General features: G+C 37.9%; 1 protein-coding gene across 5 annotated transcripts in view; it reads right to left on the reverse strand.

The window, feature by feature from the left end:
• eif4g1b (eukaryotic translation initiation factor 4 gamma, 1b) overlaps positions 1–19150 on the reverse strand; it is a 72816-nt gene that overhangs the window by 5603 nt on the left and 48063 nt on the right. For all 5 annotated transcript variants that reach the window (XM_039660282.2, XM_039660281.2, XM_039660279.2 and 2 more), the window contains 11 exons: positions 17902–18048; positions 16079–16315; positions 15892–15996; positions 13947–14264; positions 12305–12416; positions 11939–12047; positions 2895–3151; positions 1429–1550; positions 1161–1333; positions 622–747; positions 358–439 (listed from right to left, as the gene is read on the reverse strand). In XM_039660282.2, coding sequence (XP_039516216.2) covers positions 358–439; positions 622–747; positions 1161–1333; positions 1429–1550; positions 2895–3151; positions 11939–12047; positions 12305–12416; positions 13947–14264; positions 15892–15996; positions 16079–16315; positions 17902–18048 — 1788 coding nt within the window. The remainder of the gene's footprint in view (positions 1–357; positions 440–621; positions 748–1160; positions 1334–1428; positions 1551–2894; positions 3152–11938; positions 12048–12304; positions 12417–13946; positions 14265–15891; positions 15997–16078; positions 16316–17901; positions 18049–19150) is intronic.

Genomic DNA, 19150 nt, shown 5'->3' on the forward strand with positions numbered 1-19150 from the left:
ACAAAATTGGCAAACAAAATACTAAATATTGAAAATGTAATATTCCCGTTAAAATAAAAAAACAGTATTTAAGAAAATGTAAATAATAATCGCATTTTACAGTACAACTGTAAAAATGACAAAACTCATTTTTACTAGTCTTAATTTCCTGTTTAAACGTTTAACAATCAAGCTTTTCAATTATGGTGGAAAACTAAAGGGAAGCTTCTCTTTTGTTTAAAGGCGATTCTCATATATATTTATTAAAATCAATCGCATCGTTCACTCAGCAAAATCACCCCTTTTTTCTTAAACGAATCAAGCAGCCAAAGCGTTAATGAATCATCGTTAATGAATCAATCTACACAAACGACCTACCATTCCTTTACAGAGCAGGTTGAGTATTTCCACCAGAAATTCTCCAGCTTTCCCAAGAGGCACCAGTGGTTTAGACACCTCCCTACAAATACAGCACAGGGGTCAGAGGTCAGCAAGACCATTCAGTCGACTCATTCCAAGCTCCAAAAGATTAAAGCTGCACTGTGTAAATTATAGCAGCATCTAGTGGTGAGGTTGTGAATTGATGATTTTTGTAGGCTTCACCATCAGGGATATTCTTGGCATCAGTGTTTGCAGGCTCACCTGAAGAGCGGCCCCATGGGAATTCCTCCCTCATGAAGTATAGGACAGATTAATTCAGCAAGATATAGCCAGATATGAGGAATATCAATCGCCATATCCTCCGCAACCTCCAACACCTCCAACAGCCTGACACGATTATTAGGCAAAGCAAGGTTATTTATAGCACATTTCTTACACAATGGTAATTCAAAGTGCTTTCCATAAAAGAAATTAGGTTTATACAATTTTTTTTCTGCATATTCTGTTATAAATTCTAATAGAATATATAATATTATTAATTATTAATATTATCAGGTCATTTTAATTGAGCTTTAACAATATAGATTGTATTAAAGCAGCTTTACAGAGATAATGGGAGATTACAGTAACATTGTCTTTGCTTTACAGTAAAGTTAGTGACCAGATAAAATTAGTTTTTGATTGATTTACTTCCATTGCAAAGATCATTAGTTAAGTTACACAACACCGTTTTAACCCAAAACAGAGATTTAATGTGTTCTGGCCGTTCCTAAATTCACAATTATGCACACATCTCTCACCCTTTGTAGTATTGTTGTGTAGATAGTGTTTTTGTTTTGACCAGCTGGTGAAACAGTAAACCCAAGTGCTCCCTAGCGAGGGCACTGCGCTCCAGCGTCGACTCGATCCCTGTCCGCACGAACACAGACAGCAGAGACGCACAGTCCAGCTCAATGACACACTGCAGCGCCTCCTACAGGACAGGAAAAACAACACCACCGTGAGCTATTAACAGCCAAGGCAAAGCAACACACACACTGGTGGCATGAGGTGTGTAAGTGTGTGTACCATCATGTCATTGATGTGCAGGTACTCCTCTATGATGGCGGTCGATTTCTTCTCCAGTTCCTCCTCTGTCAGGGCCGGTTTGGAGGAAACCGGTGGAGGAGTGGGAACAGTTTCTCGCTTTACTGTAAAAAATAAACATAAAACAAATCCTATTTAAAAAAAAAAAAATTGCTTTTTGTATTTAAATTGTTTAAGTTTACATAACAGGAACAAGTAACTATAAAGTCAATATTACTGCAATAATAGAAAATAATAATACTGTAATTGTGCAAATTAAAGTTTGCATTTAGACAAAAACAAAACTTACGAGTTACTGAGATGTATATAAACATTTTAATATTTCGATCAACTTCTAAATAACATTATTATGTTCCTACTTCAATTTGATGTTGAAATGTACACATTTATTACTGGTGGCTGTGATAAAAAAAAAAAAAAAAAAATCATGACAGATTTATAAATAATTAAGACACATTAAAATAATTTAATAGAAAAATGCAGAAATTTTAGTGCATCACTAGTAATAATAATATTACAATGTTAATAGAAATATTGGTAAACATTTTACAATAAGGTTCCAATTGTTAATGAACTAACAATGATTTATTTTTTTATTTATTTGCATTAATTTCAACGTTTAATAATACGTCATTAAAATCAAAAGTTGTATCTGCTATTACTTAATAAACATGAACTAAAAATAAACGGGTGTATTTTTATTAACTAGCATGATGAAAGATTGAAAGCAAATGTATTGCTTATTGTTAGTTAATGCATTAACCGATGTTAACGAATGGGACCTTGCTTTGAAGTATTACCAGCAAATAATAATATTAATATTGCAAATTTAGGGCTGGATATTGCTAATGACATCTTGATAAGAATCAGATTCTGATTCACAAACTCTCAAATCTATTTGGTTCATCATGATTAGTTAGAAAAATCAATAGGGGAAAAATGCAACAATATGTAAAAAAAAAAAAAGTTACTGCGTATGAAAAACAAGTTTACAGAGTTTTAGTGTCAGTACGACATTAAACTACTACATATAATGTTGAATAATGCAATGGGAGAATGTTTTATGTCACCAGTAAAAAGTGGCCTACATTATTTTAAATATATCTAGTCAGTGAAATACTGCAAGTATAATGATCATGAATATTTGCATTCTGGTGTCACCAGCACCAAGTCCAAATAATTTACAACCACAAAGTAATACCAAATAAAATGTTTGTTAACCTTTTACCATATGTCTTGGAGTATCGCAATAATATCGTATCGTGAGTTCAGTATCGTGATATGTATCGAATCGTGACATGAGGGTATCGTTACACCCCTAATATTTTTACCCAGTTCTTCTAAAAAGACGCTTTTGAATAATCAATACAATGACCTCAGTCTAAGCTAAAAAAAGAAACCAAACAACACAATCAAATGAAAATGACAAATTGTCCAGTTCATCATACCATTCTCGCGGCTGCCACGTTCTCTCTCGCGCTCGTCCGTCATGCTGGAGACGCGCCGCACCATTTCCGCGGGGCGCTGTTCTCGTTCTCGACTCCTCTCTTTCTCGCGGCTGAAACTCCGCTTGCCAACGGCGGGGCGATTCCGGTCCAGCCGGTCTGATCCGCGGTCATCACGCCGGTCATAGCGGTCGCCGCCCCGGTCCATGCGTTCATCGCGCCGGTCGAAGCGATCGCTGCGTTCCCGACTGGAACTATTCCTGAGACATAAACAAAGGGATAAACTCATAAGTGGAAGTATATAATCAAGATCATTTAAATGAGTCCATCCCAAGTTTACGGTTATAGACATGGGCCTCATCTGAAAGCCAAAGAGGACAGTAAAAGTGTGTAAAGTCATAATGATCTCAGATCATAATCTAGTCTCATGTATAACTCCATTTAGCTAAGGCTGAATGGAGTCCAACTATCATATTTATATATATATATATATATATATATATATAGACCTCATTTCCAAGTTAGCCTTAGTGTTATTTATCAGTGGAGACAGTTTTCAACAATTTTCATCCAGTCGTTCTAGTTGCAGTAGCCATTAGCCATTAGCCTAGCGCGAGTAGCCATTAAAAACAGTTTTACCCACTCCACAGTTCACCAAGCGCAAATACATTATAATGCCAGACTATCGATTGTAAAGAGAATAATATTAGAAATCAAACTACACACAACTATGTTACTTTTAGAAAGAAATTAAATCTGTGAAGATTCAGTCAGGAGAGTCTTACAAATGTTTTGCTCTCATCATCTAATCGTGCTTGTATCTCTCCATTAGAGGGCAGCATTTGATACCATCAACTCAATATACTAGAAAATTATATTGGAATTAGTGGAATCGCATTGGCGTGATTCAAATCATACTTATCTGACTGGTCTCAATTAGCAGTAAACGAAGAGATGTCATACCGATCATAAGTTCAGTATGGAGTACCACAAGGCTCAGTGCTAGGACCGCTGCTGTTCATTCTGTCCATGCTACCCTCACACACACACACTCTGTCCATGCTACTCTCTCACACACACACACACACACACACTCTGTACATACTACCCATGGGAGATATCATTAGGAAGCATGGCATTAGTTTTCACTGTTACACTAATGATACTTACCAACTCATAAAATGAACGGTATGCATAGTTGATATAAAAATGGGATGACTAGTAATTTCCTACAACTTAATTTTGAAAAAGCAAGGGTTTTAATTATTGGACCAAAAACCTCTGTAATGACCTAGAATACGGTCTAACACTTGATGGATGTTCTGTCAAGTCCTCGTCGTTGGCTAGGAACCTGGGTGTGCTCTTTGATACCAATCTTTCAATTGAACAAAGCCACGTTAATAACATCTGTGAAAACGCATTTTAAAAAATATATCTAAATTACGTCATAGGATCTCAATGACGAAAGCAGCATGACCATATTAGCCCGATTCTGTCAACACTGCATTGGCTCTCTATTAAACATCACATATATTTGTAAAATCTTGCTGATTACTTACAAAGCACTAAATGGTTTAGCTCCCCAGTACTTCAGCGAGCTCTTTAAACTAGGAATGCACCGATATGAACATTTTGGCCGATACCGATACCGATTTTTGTAATCAGACTCTCAAAAATGAAATAAAAATTTGGATTTCGATTTATCGGCCAATATATCGGTTATCGGCTTTCAAGTATAAAGAATTATCGGTATCGCCGAAACCATGTGTCAACGCCGAAAACCATTTGTCAATGCCGAAACCATGTGAAACCATTTGCCAACACCGAAACCATTTGTCAACGCCGAAACCATGTGAAACCATTTGCCAACACCGAAACCATTTGTCAACGCCGAAACCATTTGTCAGCACCGAAACCATTTGTCAACGGCGAAAACCATTTGTCAACACCGAAACCATGCGTCAACGCCGAAAACCATTTGGCGGAAACCATGTGTCAACACCGAAACCATGGTTTTACTTACAAAGCACTAAGCTTACAAAGAAACCATGGTTTCGGTGTTGACACATGGTTTCGGCGTTGACAAATGGTTTCGGTGTTGATAAATGGTTTCAGACGAATGGTTTCGGCGTTGACACATGGTTTCGGTGTTGACAAATGGTTTTCGGCGTTGACAAATGGTTTCGGCGTTGACAAATGGTTTCGGACACATGGTTTTGGTGTTGACAAATGGTTTTCGGCGTTGACGCATGGTTTCGGCGATACCGATAATTCTTTATACTTGAAAGCCGATAACCGATATATTGGCCTATAAATCTAAATCCAAATTTTTATTTCATTTTTGAGAGTCTGATTACAAAAACTAAAGTCTCACCATTAAAATCCATATTCCAATCACATCATATAGTTTTACATGGACTATATGACAGACTTGTGCCGCACTCAACTGTATTTTCATTTTTTGTCCAATCATATTTCAAGCAAATCCAAACCATCATGTTGAACAGTGCGCATCTGAAGCGTCTCAGCTGAAGGAAATAATACATTATTTATCAGCTTTAATATATTAGCCTAATTTTCTTATCAGGCCGATAACGATAACATTAAAAATGAACATATATCGGCCGATACCGATATGGCAGCCGAAATGTATCGTGCATCACTAGTTATAACCTAGACTAAAAACACATCTCTTTAACCTGGCATTCACGTATAACATCACATTTCTATAATTCACATTAGGCCAACCGGAACCGGGAACACTTCCTATAACACCCGATACACTTGTTGCCTCGTATATGTCATCTACGCTAATATTAGTCTCTCTGTTTATCCCGAGGTTACCGTAGACAGCTGTATTCGGTCCGTATCCAGATCAGATGGTGGACCTGCATCTAGACACGACCACAACGCATCCCTGTCAACTAGACAATCCCCGAGACCTCGTCGATGCGACAGCCATCGCCACAGATCCTCGGCAAAGACCTATGACCAGCTTCGCCGTGATGAATCCGATCTTCAAGCAAAAGGAACTGGATGAAATATTTGAATGCTACATATCTATAATCTGATTCTGACTTGTGCAGGGTTTTTCCTGCATTATATTTTTTGGGGTGGTCGCCAAAGTGACATTCTGTCCCGCCAAAGCCTTATTTGATCAGAACTTGCTATTGTGATTGACTGGAGGATTTTGTGGTTTCGGTGTTGGTTTCGGCGTTGACAAATGGTTTCAGCGTTGACAAATGGTTTCGGTGTTGACAAATTGTTTTGGTGTTGACAAATGGTTTCGCCATTGACAAATGGTTTCGGTGTTGACAAATGGTTTCGGTGTTGACATGGTTTCGGCGTTGACATGGTTTCGGTGTTGACACATGGTTTCGGACAAATGGTTTCGGTGTTGACAAATGGTTTCGGACAAATGGTTTTCGGTGTTGACAAATGGTTTTCGGTGTTGACAAATGGTTTCGGTGTTGACATGGTTTCGGCGTTGACATGGTTTCGGTGTTGACACATGGTTTCGGTGTTGACAAATGGTTTCGGTGTTGACAAATGGTTTCGGACAAAAGGTTTTCGGTGTTGACAAATGGTTTCGGTGTTGACAAATTGTTTTGGTGTTGACAAATTGTTTCGGTGTTGACACATGGTTTCGGACAAATGGTTTTCGGTGTTGACAAATGGTTTCGGTGTTGACAAATGGTTTCGGACAAAAGGTTTTCGGTGTTGACAAATGGTTTCGGTGTTGACAAATTGTTTTGGTGTTGACAAATTGTTTCGGTGTTGACAAATGGTTTCGGACAAAAGGTTTTCGGTGTTGACAAATGGTTTCGGACAAATGGTTTCGGTGTTGACAAATGGTTTTCGGTGTTGACATGGTTTCGGCGTTGACATGGTTTCGGTGTTGACACATGGTTTCGGTGTTGACAAATGGTTTCGGACAAAAGGTTTTCGGTGTTGACACATGGTTTCAGACAAATGGTTTTCGGTGTTGACAAATGGTTTCGGTGTTGACAAATGGTTTCGGTGTTGACATGGTTTCGGCGTTGACACATGGTCTCGGTGTTGACACATGGTTTCAGCGTTGACAAATGGTTTCAGACAAATGGTTTTCGGTGTTGACAAATGGTTTCGGTGTTGACAAATTGTTTCGGTGTTGACATGGTTTCGGCGTTGACATGGTTTCTGCGTTGACACATGGTTTCGGTGTTGACACATGGTTTCAGCGTTGACAAATGGTTTCGGACAAATGGTTTTCGGTGTTGACACATGGTTTCGGTGTTGACACATGGTTTCGGACAAAAGGTTTTCGGTGTTGACAAATTGTTTTGGTGTTGACAAATGGTTTCGGTGTTGACAAATGGTTTCGGTGTTGACAAATTGTTTTGGTGTTGACAAATGGTTTCGGTGTTGACAAATGGTTTCGGACAAAAGGTTTTCGGTGTTGACAAATGGTTTCGGTGTTGACAAATTGTTTTGGTGTTGACAAATTGTTTCGGTGTTGACAAATGGTTTCGGACAAAAGGTTTTCGGTGTTGACAAATGGTTTCGGACAAATGGTTTCGGTGTTGACAAATGGTTTCGGACAAAAGGTTTTCGGTGTTGACAAATGGTTTCGGACAAATGGTTTCGGTGTTGACAAATGGTTTTCGGTGTTGACATGGTTTCGGTGTTGACACATGGTTTCGGTGTTGACAAATGGTTTCGGACAAAAGGTTTTCGGTGTTGACACATGGTTTCAGACAAATGGTTTTCGGTGTTGACAAATGGTTTCGGTGTTGACAAATTGTTTCGGTGTTGACATGGTTTCGGCGTTGACACATGGTCTCGGTGTTGACACATGGTTTCAGCGTTGACAAATGGTTTCAGACAAATGGTTTTCGGTGTTGACAAATGGTTTCGGTGTTGACAAATTGTTTCGGTGTTGACAAATTGTTTCGGTGTTGACATGGTTTCGGCGTTGACATGGTTTCTGCGTTGACACATGGTTTCGGTGTTGACACATGGTATCAGCGTTGACAAATGGTTTCGGACAAATGGTTTTCGGTGTTGACAAATGGTTTCGGTGTTGACACATGGTTTCGGACAAAAGGTTTTCGGTGTTGACAAATTGTTTTGGTGTTGACAAATGGTTTCGGTGTTGACAAATGGTTTCGGTGTTGACAAATGGTTTCGGTGTTGACATGGTTTTGGCGTTGACATGGTTTCGGCGTTGACAAATGGTTTCGGTGTTGACAAATGGTTTCGGTGTTGACATGGTTTTGGCGTTGACATGGTTTTGGCGTTGACAAATGGTTTCGGTGTTGACATGGTTTTGGCGTTGACATGGTTTCGGCGTTGACACATGGTTTCGGTGTTGACACATGGTTTCAGCGTTGACAAATGGTTTTCGGTGTTGACAAATGGTTTCGGTGTTGACAAATGGTTTCGGTGTTGACATGGTTTCGGCGTTGACAAATTGCAGAAAATTGCCACATGGTTTCGGCGCGTTGTCACAAGGTTTCGGCGTTGACAAATTGTTTCGGTGTTGACAAATGGTTTCGGACACATGGTTTTGGCGTTGACGCATGGTTTCGCCGTTGACAAATGGTTTCGGCGTTGACAAATCTTGAGCGATTTTCTAACTGCGGGATTCTCACACACATCCGATTCACGCCCATATGACTAATTTTAATGAATGGTTAAAACAACTGATCTGTCCAACACTGAACTCACGAGACGTCTAAATCGGTGTTTAACAAATCGGTAACATGTTACAATAAGATTCTATTAGATAACATTAGTTAACATGAACTAATAAACAACTAGACTTCAAAATCAAAATCAAAAGTTGTATTTGGCAACATTAGTTAATGCACTGTGAAGTATTAAACAAACAATAAACAGCTGCATTTTTATTAACTAAGATTAACAAAGATTAAGTTAGTTAGCCTAATACATTAATGTTACCTAATCAAACCTTATTGTGATGCGTTACCAACAAATCATTTACTTAAAACACCTCTGAAATGAAAACGTAAGTGTGTACACCCCACTCAGAAAGAGTTGTTAGCAAGATTTAGCCTTAAATATCTACAGTATTTTCAGGTTATTTAGCCTATATCACAATGTGCAGAAAAATCTATCATTTATTTTAGACTAGAGTGAGGTGAAATCAGAAAAAAGCGCAAGTTGTTTTTATTCAGTTGTTTGCTATTCGGTAGAAAATTAGACTTTAATATCAATATGATTATATATGAAAATAATAATCAGGTCTAGCAAAGAAGGATTATATCTTACAAAGCTATGAAATTCAGTGGTAAAAATCACAGCTTTTTTTGAAAAGAGGGCGAGAAAGGAGTCTGACCCTTGACACCATTTTAGACCCAGGAAAAACCCTGACCGTGATACAGCCTGAATCAAAATCACACAGTGTTCATGTGTTGGCCAGAGAACTCTCTATTTTAGTTATAAAAGGAGGACTTCCTCCTCCTTTTCTCCACTCTGTCACCTGATTGAGTTTGGGTTGCTTGCCACTGCCACTTAATACTCAACAATATAACTGATTTGACTGCACTGACACTGAGCTGGATGATGACATGAACTAATTTAATAATTGATGATATTTACAGTGGAACTGAATCAACACTGAACTGACTTGGACAATGACACTGTTCTCTTTTAGTTCGAAATTAACTCATTGTTCTCACCGTAAACCTGCTTTGAAACTATCGATATTGTAAAAAGCGCTATATAAATGAAAAGTTGTATAAAAAGTCAAGTCACCTTTATGTCATTACTCATCCCTCCAGTCTTCAGTGTCACATGATCCTTCAGAAATCAGTTTAATATGATTTGCTGCTCAAGAAACACTTTCTGACATGTACATGCTACAATAGTAATAACAGTAAATCATGCATGATTACATGCTAAACCAAACCCTTACCGCATGTACGTGCTGTTAATTAATATCACATGTATAAGTATTAAGTATTAATGACCAGTGGTGGAGAGTGACAAAGTAAATATTTCAAGTGCTTTATCAGAATTTTAATCTTTTAGGAAAGCATATTATTATATTTTTTACTCAACTATATTCCATGAAAATATATAGGGCCTCTGAGGGGCGTTTTCAACTAAAACCAGAAAACTTTGTGTGTTTTGGCCGTTCATTTACACAACAACTGCGTGAAAACGGCCTGAAAACACAAACTTTTGAAGACTGGTTTCAAAGGGGACGTTTTTGAAAACGACACCATTATAGAGTGTAGAGGCCGACCGATAAAGGATTTTGAAGGCCGATACCGATACAAATATTTGTTGGTTTTAAAATCCGATATATCGGCTGATATTTTTACATTTTTCTCAGAAACGCGCAAAAAAACATTAACAGATTTCCCTAACATTAGTTATTTGTAGTTATGTATGAGTTTTAACTAAAATAATATGATACTGCATTTTAAAAAGAAACTTGTTTCTTTTATTGTCGCAACAGAACAGAGGAACCAAAGCTCATTAATGTTAACGTAGTGGTCTTCCACTGATAATAGAGGCATTAGCTAGCTTTGCGGTTAACAGGGACTGTGTAAAGTGCCCTCTGGTGGACAAACTACATACTCCAACACTCATGACATGGTTCAAGCGTATTTCGTCCATTTTTATTTTATTTTTGAAATATTCATTTATCGGCCATTATAACTGCCGATACCGATAGTTTGGAAAATGACTAATATCGGCCGATATATCGGTCTGGCTCTAATAGAGTGTCGAAGTTATGACGTCACTTTGTAGGAGCACTCGGAAGTTAGCGGCGTATGGGTTCCCTCGATTTAGCAAAAAACTATAAAAAACCCCATAGACTTTAGAGCGAGGAACCCTGAAGTGCTAAAATGCTAACTCCTACAAAGTGACGTCGTAACTTCAGCACTCTATCGTCAAAAATAAAAATGCTGTCTAGAGGCGCCAAAGTGACATCGCCAACTACTGGCCTGGAAGCAGAATACCAGCCGATTTCTGTGTGAACGAGGATCGCTTTGACAACGTTATCGTCTGTACGCCAAAAACACAAAGGTAAAACTTTTCCGTTTTAGTACATGATTAACATTAGGGCTGTCAATCTTCCTCTAAAATACTATTCGAATTCCATTCCTTATTTTATGTAATATTCGAATATTAAATGCTCAAATTTATCCTATTATTAATATTTACGACATTACACATTCTTGTGGATCGTCAATGCCACTATAGCCTGTGGTTGTTGTTACACGTTCGGCCCACTAGAGGGACATCTAACATTACTACAATAAACATTTAGGGGCTGTTTACACCTGGCCACTTCATGCGTTTTCTCAGATCGGATAGCTCTGATTAATCAAAACGAATCCATTTACACCTGGTCACATAAACGTGTTTTTGCAAAACAGATATAAATCCGATCTTCACTTTGATTTGCGATAGATTGCGGCGCGTTGGCTTGATGAATAGAGGTGATGTGATCGTTATATCGCGTCGGAAGTTCCGGGAGTCTCCCGCATATTGATAACGTCTCCATGATGGCCGCAAATTAGTTAAAATCGCCCGGAATCCGCGCATAACATACATAGCGCGCGGCTCGATGGCAGAGAGGGAGTGAACGAGACCTTGCGAATGTGCCACGCGAAAGCTAGTCCCGCGCTCTCCTATTGTTAATAAGAAAGCGATAAGGGCCCGTTTACACCTGGTCACTTCGGAAGTATATATTTATTTTTAAATATATATAAAAGCAATATTCGAATAGTAACTTTAGCATTCGAATAGTAGTGATTTTTTTAATATTCGAATTATATTCGAATTTCGGAATTCGTTCCAACAGCCCTAATTAACATGATTCTAAGTTTACGAGTTGATTCTTTGCAACAAACCTGTTGAATTGGTTCATAAATCGCATTGACAGTATTTTTTCTACTAAGCCATTATAGACATTATAACCATATCGTATTTTGAGTGATGGGAAAACCTAGTGCACAGAGAGAAGATGCTCACAAATGGTGTGTGAGCAACACCTCGTCAACTGCATGACATGATGCTGATCTGACCTGTGAGGAACCCTCCTGTCCGAGTCCACGCTGCCGGATGAGGAAGAGGAGGACGGCTGCTGAAGTGCTGAGAAGCGATTCAAAGTGCTCGGCCGACCGGAGTCCTGGGCTGTAGACGAACAGATGACAGATGCATTACAGCTGGGAACTAGCGCTGCTAGATATGTGGTGTGTGTGTGTGAGAAGCCCTCTGGTGTTCAGAGAGGTATCTGTTTGTGTGTGTGACACCCTCTAGTGTTCAGATGGAGCATTTACTACCGATCAGCCAAAAAAAAAAAAAAAAAATCACAGCCTATTAAAAAATGTGCAGCCCGACTGTAAACATGTGTGTGTGTAATGAAGTCCTGTGCAATGCAACACACTGACCGCCTTCGCTGGGTTTGGCTCCAGTGCCTCCGCTGCTGCCTTTGCCCCAACTACCCCACGTGCCTTTACCTCCGGGGGCCAGAAGCTGATTATTGAAGTCCAGAGCGCCCGGCTACAACACACACACACACACACACACACACACATTACTGTTCAATGCTCATATTGAGTGTTTGTGAGGGAACTGCAAGGGCTTCGTGAGTTGATGAAAAGCTATCAAAATCACAAACATGTAAAGTTAATTAAACCATTTAAACCCTTAAGAATATAAGATTAATATAAGAATATAAGATTCTTATATAAGATTATATAAGATTATATAATCTTATAAATATAAGATTAAAATATAAAATATATTAATATATATATATATATATATATATAAATATAAGATTAAAATATAAAATATATTAATATATATATATCATATTTTATTTGTTTACCTGCATGTCATGTGACCATCAGAGAACGATGAACATGCAAATGTGTATTTAAATAAATATTTTAAACAATACATTTAAATAATTTATATAATATAAAAAACTTATTAACCCAAAGTTTAAACATTCACAATCTAGAAGTTGAAATAAATTATTTGATTACCTCACTCACCAATTATATATTTTGTGTAATATTTAAATTAAATAATGTAATTATTTGAATAAAATAATACAGGGTTATTATCGTTAACAAAACTTAAACTATTAACACTTAAAAAACTTAAACTGGAAATAAATAAAAACTAAAACGGAATTGAAAAATATGAAAAAAAAATTTATATAAATGCACATAAGCACATAAGATAACTAAAAATTACACTAAAATTAACATGTAAACGGAAAGTATCAGACCTTGCCTGACTTCATAATGATATTAATAATATTAATAATAATAATATGTAAGAGTTTGACTATTTATTGATTATAGATCAGACTGTTGTCTTAATAATAATAATAATAACAGTAATACTAATAATGACAACCAAGTCTGATCAGTAATCAATAAATAATAATAAAAATTTATCTGAGTTTGATTATTTATTGATTACCGATAAGACTTGGTTGTCATTATTATTATTATTATTATTATTATTATTATTATTAAGTAATCTGAGTTTAATTATTTATTAATTACCGATAAGACTTGGTTGTCATTATTATTATTATTATTAAGTAATCTGAGTTTAATTATTTATTGATTACGGACCAAACTTGGTTGTCTTAATAATAATAGTAATACTAATAATGACAACCAAGTCTGATCGGTAATCAATAAATAATAATAATAATAATAATTAATCTGAGTTTGATTTTTTTGATTACCGATAAGACTTGGTTGTCATTATTAGTATTACTATTATTATTATTACTATTTAAGACAACCAAGTCGGACCCATAATCAATAAATAATCAAACTCAGATTACTTATTATTATTATTATTATTATTATTATTAAGTAATCTGAGTTTGATTATTTATTGATTATGGGTCAGACTTGGTTGTCTTAAATAGTAATAATAATAATAGTAATACTAATAATGACAACCAAGTCTTATCGGTAATGGCTTCATGACAATATTATTCAGTGATGGCTTCATAATAATATTATTAATATTAATAATGATAATAATAAGTGATCAGACCTTGGTGATCTTGCTGAGTCGGGTGGGATCGATGGGTCTGTTCTTGGTGGAAATGGGCACTGTGTTCCAGCCGTCATCAGGTGCCTGGTTGCCACGGGAACCAGGTGTGTGTGACCCACCGCGAGACCCCATCCCCCCTCCACCTCCTCCTCTTCCGTCTCCTCCTCCTCCTCTGTCTCCTCCTCCTCTTCCGTCCTTCTTGGTCATGAGCTGCTGCTGAACTTTGGCCTGCTCTCGGTGCTCCTCGAGCTCCGCCTCCTTGTGGATCTGCTCGATGGTCTTCGGGCCCAGATCTCCTCTGCGTGGAACCCAGTTATTCTGACACACACACAAATCAAAATGGACAATCCTTATTTTTATTTTAAACGATTTATCAGTGCACATCATTGTGTTAAATACATGTTTCTGGTGATCTTGAATCAGAATAACTTCTGAAGACGAGGGCGGAGCAACAACCTGTCACTCACATGAGATCCACCAATAGCAAACCACAACCATCCAATCAACTCCCCACAGACACAAATCAAGCCCCGCCCACATTTGTTCCTGCTTTAGAAGTGTTTCACTCGGATAGACGTCACTGTACGTGTATGAAAATCCTTCCCTTTCAAAAACTACATTTTCAAGGTAACGTGCAGCAACATGATTTCAATGATCACTAATTGCAGAAGTCAATCAGTTTGTAAAAACTTGTAACAAAACAGAAGGCATTTAAAAGTGAATAAAAGTAATAATAAGTGACTTAAAGATGACATTATCTTAATTATAATTGACTTAAAGATGACATTCATCTAAATTTAAATTTTTTAAATTTTAAAATAAAAGTCCCAGCAAAGGGTTAAATGAAGAGCTGTAAAGCATTGCTACTGAACTACATGAAATCTCCACTATAAGTGTGTGTGTGAATCCACCTTTTTAAGGTTTGAGAGGAAGAAAATGGTGGTAATGGACAACAACACACTGAAAATACTCTGTTCACTTGTGTTTCCACTCTTTTATTCCCTCCCTCTTTTCTGAACTTCAGTTGTGCTTCAGCTGAAATGAAACTTAAAACCGTCTTGGGTGTGTGTGTGTGTGTGACACACATGGAGCGAGTTTCCTAAGAACACACACACTGAGAGAACGACTCAGCGCAGAAAGTCATGCCCCTGGTTTTATTGAGGAAAAAGTGAATCGTTCACCACAGACTATTCATTAATTAAGTGAAAACTGGATTCTGATTGCAAGACAACTTTAAGAAGTCCTGCATGCGCTCTGGTTTGTTCAATGAAAGGAAAATGGCTCACACACACACTCTCTCACTCACTCACATTTCATAAAATTGGTATCGAAAAAGTATCGTTCAGGAATCGGTATCGATATAATTTTATTTTTGTACTACCACAGCTACACACACACACACTCATTAACACTAGGGACGGGCATTTTTCAAAAATATTGCATTCGAATATTCGGGCTCATAGAAATCGAATATTCGTTTATTTAAATTATGTTTAACAGTAAAAACGTTATTTTTAAGTTGTTTTTCCGTTTTTGTCACCATTTCTGGACAAGCTTACAATTAGGCAATACACAACAAGCTTACAATATATATTAAAAATTTATTTTAGTTGAAAACATTAAACAGTAGGCCTATGTGTAAAATATATAAAAAAAGCATTATTAAAAGCATGCTTAAAAAAAAAGCCTAATAAAGCACATTGCGTCAGATATCGTACAGAACGTGCACACATACACACGAGTCAGCAAATGATTGATTATCATCGTTATTATTATAATTACACTCAACAGCGCCATCCAGTGCATATAATTATAACTGCGAGTTAGTGCATAGGATTTATCATGGCCAGCAGAGCAACGTATTAAAAATTCGAATAGTATTTTATTTTTCAAATAATAATTACATATCGAATATTCTAAAATTCGAATACACACACACTCTTACCCGTCGCAAATCAATAACGTCCTGCAACATGAAGCGGATCCTGGAAGAGGTTTTCCGCTCCTTAATAATCTTCTCCATCTGGTGGAAATATTGATCCATTCGGGGCTGAAAACAGAGACACACAGCTCAATATCAACACACACACACGTCTTTGGTCCGCTCATAGATGTAATGTGTGTGTGCTCACCTTCGCCTTCTCGAAGTCCAGGTCCTTCCCGATGGTGGACAGCAGCCGGCACAGGCACTCCAGGCTCTCCTCGTCGTGGTTCTTCAGCAGCTTCACGATGCAGTCGTGCATGATGGTCTCCGTCAGCATCTTCAGCTTGAACAACTCGCCGATGAACTTGATGTTGCCTAGCGACCGTCGCCGGGCTTTGTCTTTGGCGTCTTCAAGCTCCTCCTTCAATCTTTGCTTCACCTCATCCTGTAGAGACCAGTCACCATTATGACATGGGAAACACGTACATTCAGTATGGCATACGGACATATTACTGTTATTACGGCTGTCAGTTAAACGCGTTATTAATGGCGTTAACGCAAACCCATTTTAACGGCGTACATTTTTTTATCACGCAATTAACAGTCTGTTTGGCCTAGCAAACTTTGTCGCTTTTTTCACATGCTGTTGCAATTCAATTCAATCCATTTCAACGAATGGTTTCAACGCGAGGACGTTTTGTTGCTTCGTCGACCAAAACGCAAGAACAAAACAACAGGCACGCCGCACACACTCGTTTGGGCTTGCGAGCCGGCCAAATAGTTGGTTAACGTTACGTTTTGAGTGGATGACAGGTTACGTCACTTCATAACGTTCTCATGGCAACAGGTTACGTCACTTCATAATGTTCCCATAGCAACAGGTTCCGTCACTTCATAGCGTTCCCATGGCAACAGGTTACATCACTTCATAACGTTCCCATGGCAACAGGTTACGTCACTTCATAATGTTCCCATAGCAACAGGTTACGTCACTTCATAACGTTCCTATGGCATCAGGTTACGTCACTTCCTAACGTTCCCATGGGAACAGGTTATGTCACTTCATAACGTTACCATGGCAACAGGTTACGTCACTTCATAACGTTCCCATGGCAACAGGTTACATCACTTCATAACGTTCCCATGGCAACAGGTTACGTCACTTCATAACGTTCCCATAGCAACAGGTTACGTCACTTCATAACGTTCCCATGGCAACAGTTTACGTCACTTCCTAACGTTCCCATGGGAACAGGTTATGTCACTTCATAACGTTACCATGGCAACAGCTTACGTCACTTCATAACGTTCCCATGGCAACAGGTTACGTCACTTCATAGCGTTCTCATGGCAACAGGTTACGTCACTTCATAACGTTCCCATGGCAACAGGTTACGTCACTTCATAATGTTCCCATGGCAACAGGTTACATCACTTCATAATGTTCCCATGGCAACAGGTTACATCACTTCATAATGTTCCCATGGCAACAGGTTATGTCACTTCCTAACATTCCCATGGGAACAGGTTATGTCACTTCATAACATTACCATGGCAACAGGGGAAAACGGCTGCTCTCGTGTGAAGCAAACGCAACATTTTTCAACTTTCTGCTAAGATATATGTGACTTTTTTGCAACGAAAATACAAGGATTGTGAAATCATGCAAGCCCCGCATATTTTGCACGGAAATCGGCAATTTATCTGGTGAAAGTGCGGCGTATTTGAAAAAATGCGGACTTTGGCTGATTATGCACTGAATCGTGCGACCGCATGATCAAGTTTTTCTGGAGGGACTGATAAACTGTGGAAATAGTCAGACTGGCATGCTAGTATGCTACTTCAAGCAATTTGCATACTGTTTTCTTGATATAAATCATGATCATTTCAAACAATAGTCAAAAGATACCGTATGTCATCCTGTTTAATGGACTTTCAGCACAGCGTGTTTTACAGTGTGTTTTAGCACTGTGTTGGTTTCCAGGATTTATAACGCTAATAAAATTTGCAATTGAGATTTTTTGTTCTTACCCCTGTGGCAGCATCCAACTCTTTCTGCTTCTTCTCAAACGTTTCATCATCATCTTTATCCTTCTCGAACTCTTTCTGACAGCGATTCAGCAGCAGTTTCCTGAAATTCACTGACACTCCAGGTTTATCTGTGGTGGGAACTTTCAGCTGTGACGAGAGAGATAACACACACATTTACACACCTAGAGTTGAAGAATGTGCTTTAGCAATCTGGCACATGACACTGCAAGGAATGAACCGATATTAACATTTTGGGCGATACCGATAATCTTTATACTTGAAAGCCGATAACCGATATATCGGCCGATAAATCTAAATCCAATTTTTTTTTTCATTTTTGAGAGCCTGATGACAAAAACAAAAGTCTCACCATTAAAATCCATATCCCAAGCACACATTTACAATGTTCTGATTATTATATGACGCACTTGTGCCGCACACATTGCATAAAACTGTATTTTAATTTTTTGTCCAATCATATTTCAAGCAATTCCAATTCATCATATTGAACAGCGCATCTGAAGCGTCTCAGCTGAAGGAAATAATACATTATTTATCAGCTTTAACATATCGGCCTAATTTTCTTATCAGGCGATAACTAAAAATTAACATATATCGGCCGATACCGATATGGTAGCCGATTTTTTTTTCTCACAAAAAAAGTATTCTTGTCGCTTCATAACATTAATTTTGAACCACGTGCTGTCACTATTTTAACCCGCATTATACCATGGGTCTGGGTGAATACTGGATTCTGATTGGCTGCAGGGTGTTCCAGTAAAAAGTGATCGAGGACAACTAGGAAAGGGGTTGTGGTGAAACTGTTTACCAATCGAAATTAATAAACAAGTGCGCTGGCTACATCAGCTGTGAGTAACCATAGCAACAGGCAGTCAAAGTATAGACCTTATGCGCTAGAAAAACAAGGGCGCCGCCATCTTTATAATAATATATACTGTTTTTGCGGTCGCTCTGTATATCTCTATGGCGTTTCTGTCCAGGAGTAATTAGCTTTTGAAGTGGATTTACTTAACCCTTATGCTGCATTAGGGACATTTTTGGTCTTTTGCAGTTTAATTTCTTTGACCATTTTGGCTGTTTTAATGCAAATGGTATGAAATTTGGCAAAATTGTGACTTTTTGGATACATGTAAAAAATGTGATCCCATTTTGCAAAATATGTATAACACACACTGTGTAGATCAAATAGTAACACTCAGCACCATAAAGACCAAAAATGGCCCATTGA

Source organism: Pimephales promelas, chromosome 16 (assembly GCF_988280905.1).
Source record: "Pimephales promelas chromosome 16, fPimPro1.hap1.1, whole genome shotgun sequence".
Classification (NCBI taxonomy): Eukaryota; Metazoa; Chordata; class Actinopteri; order Cypriniformes; family Leuciscidae; genus Pimephales; species Pimephales promelas.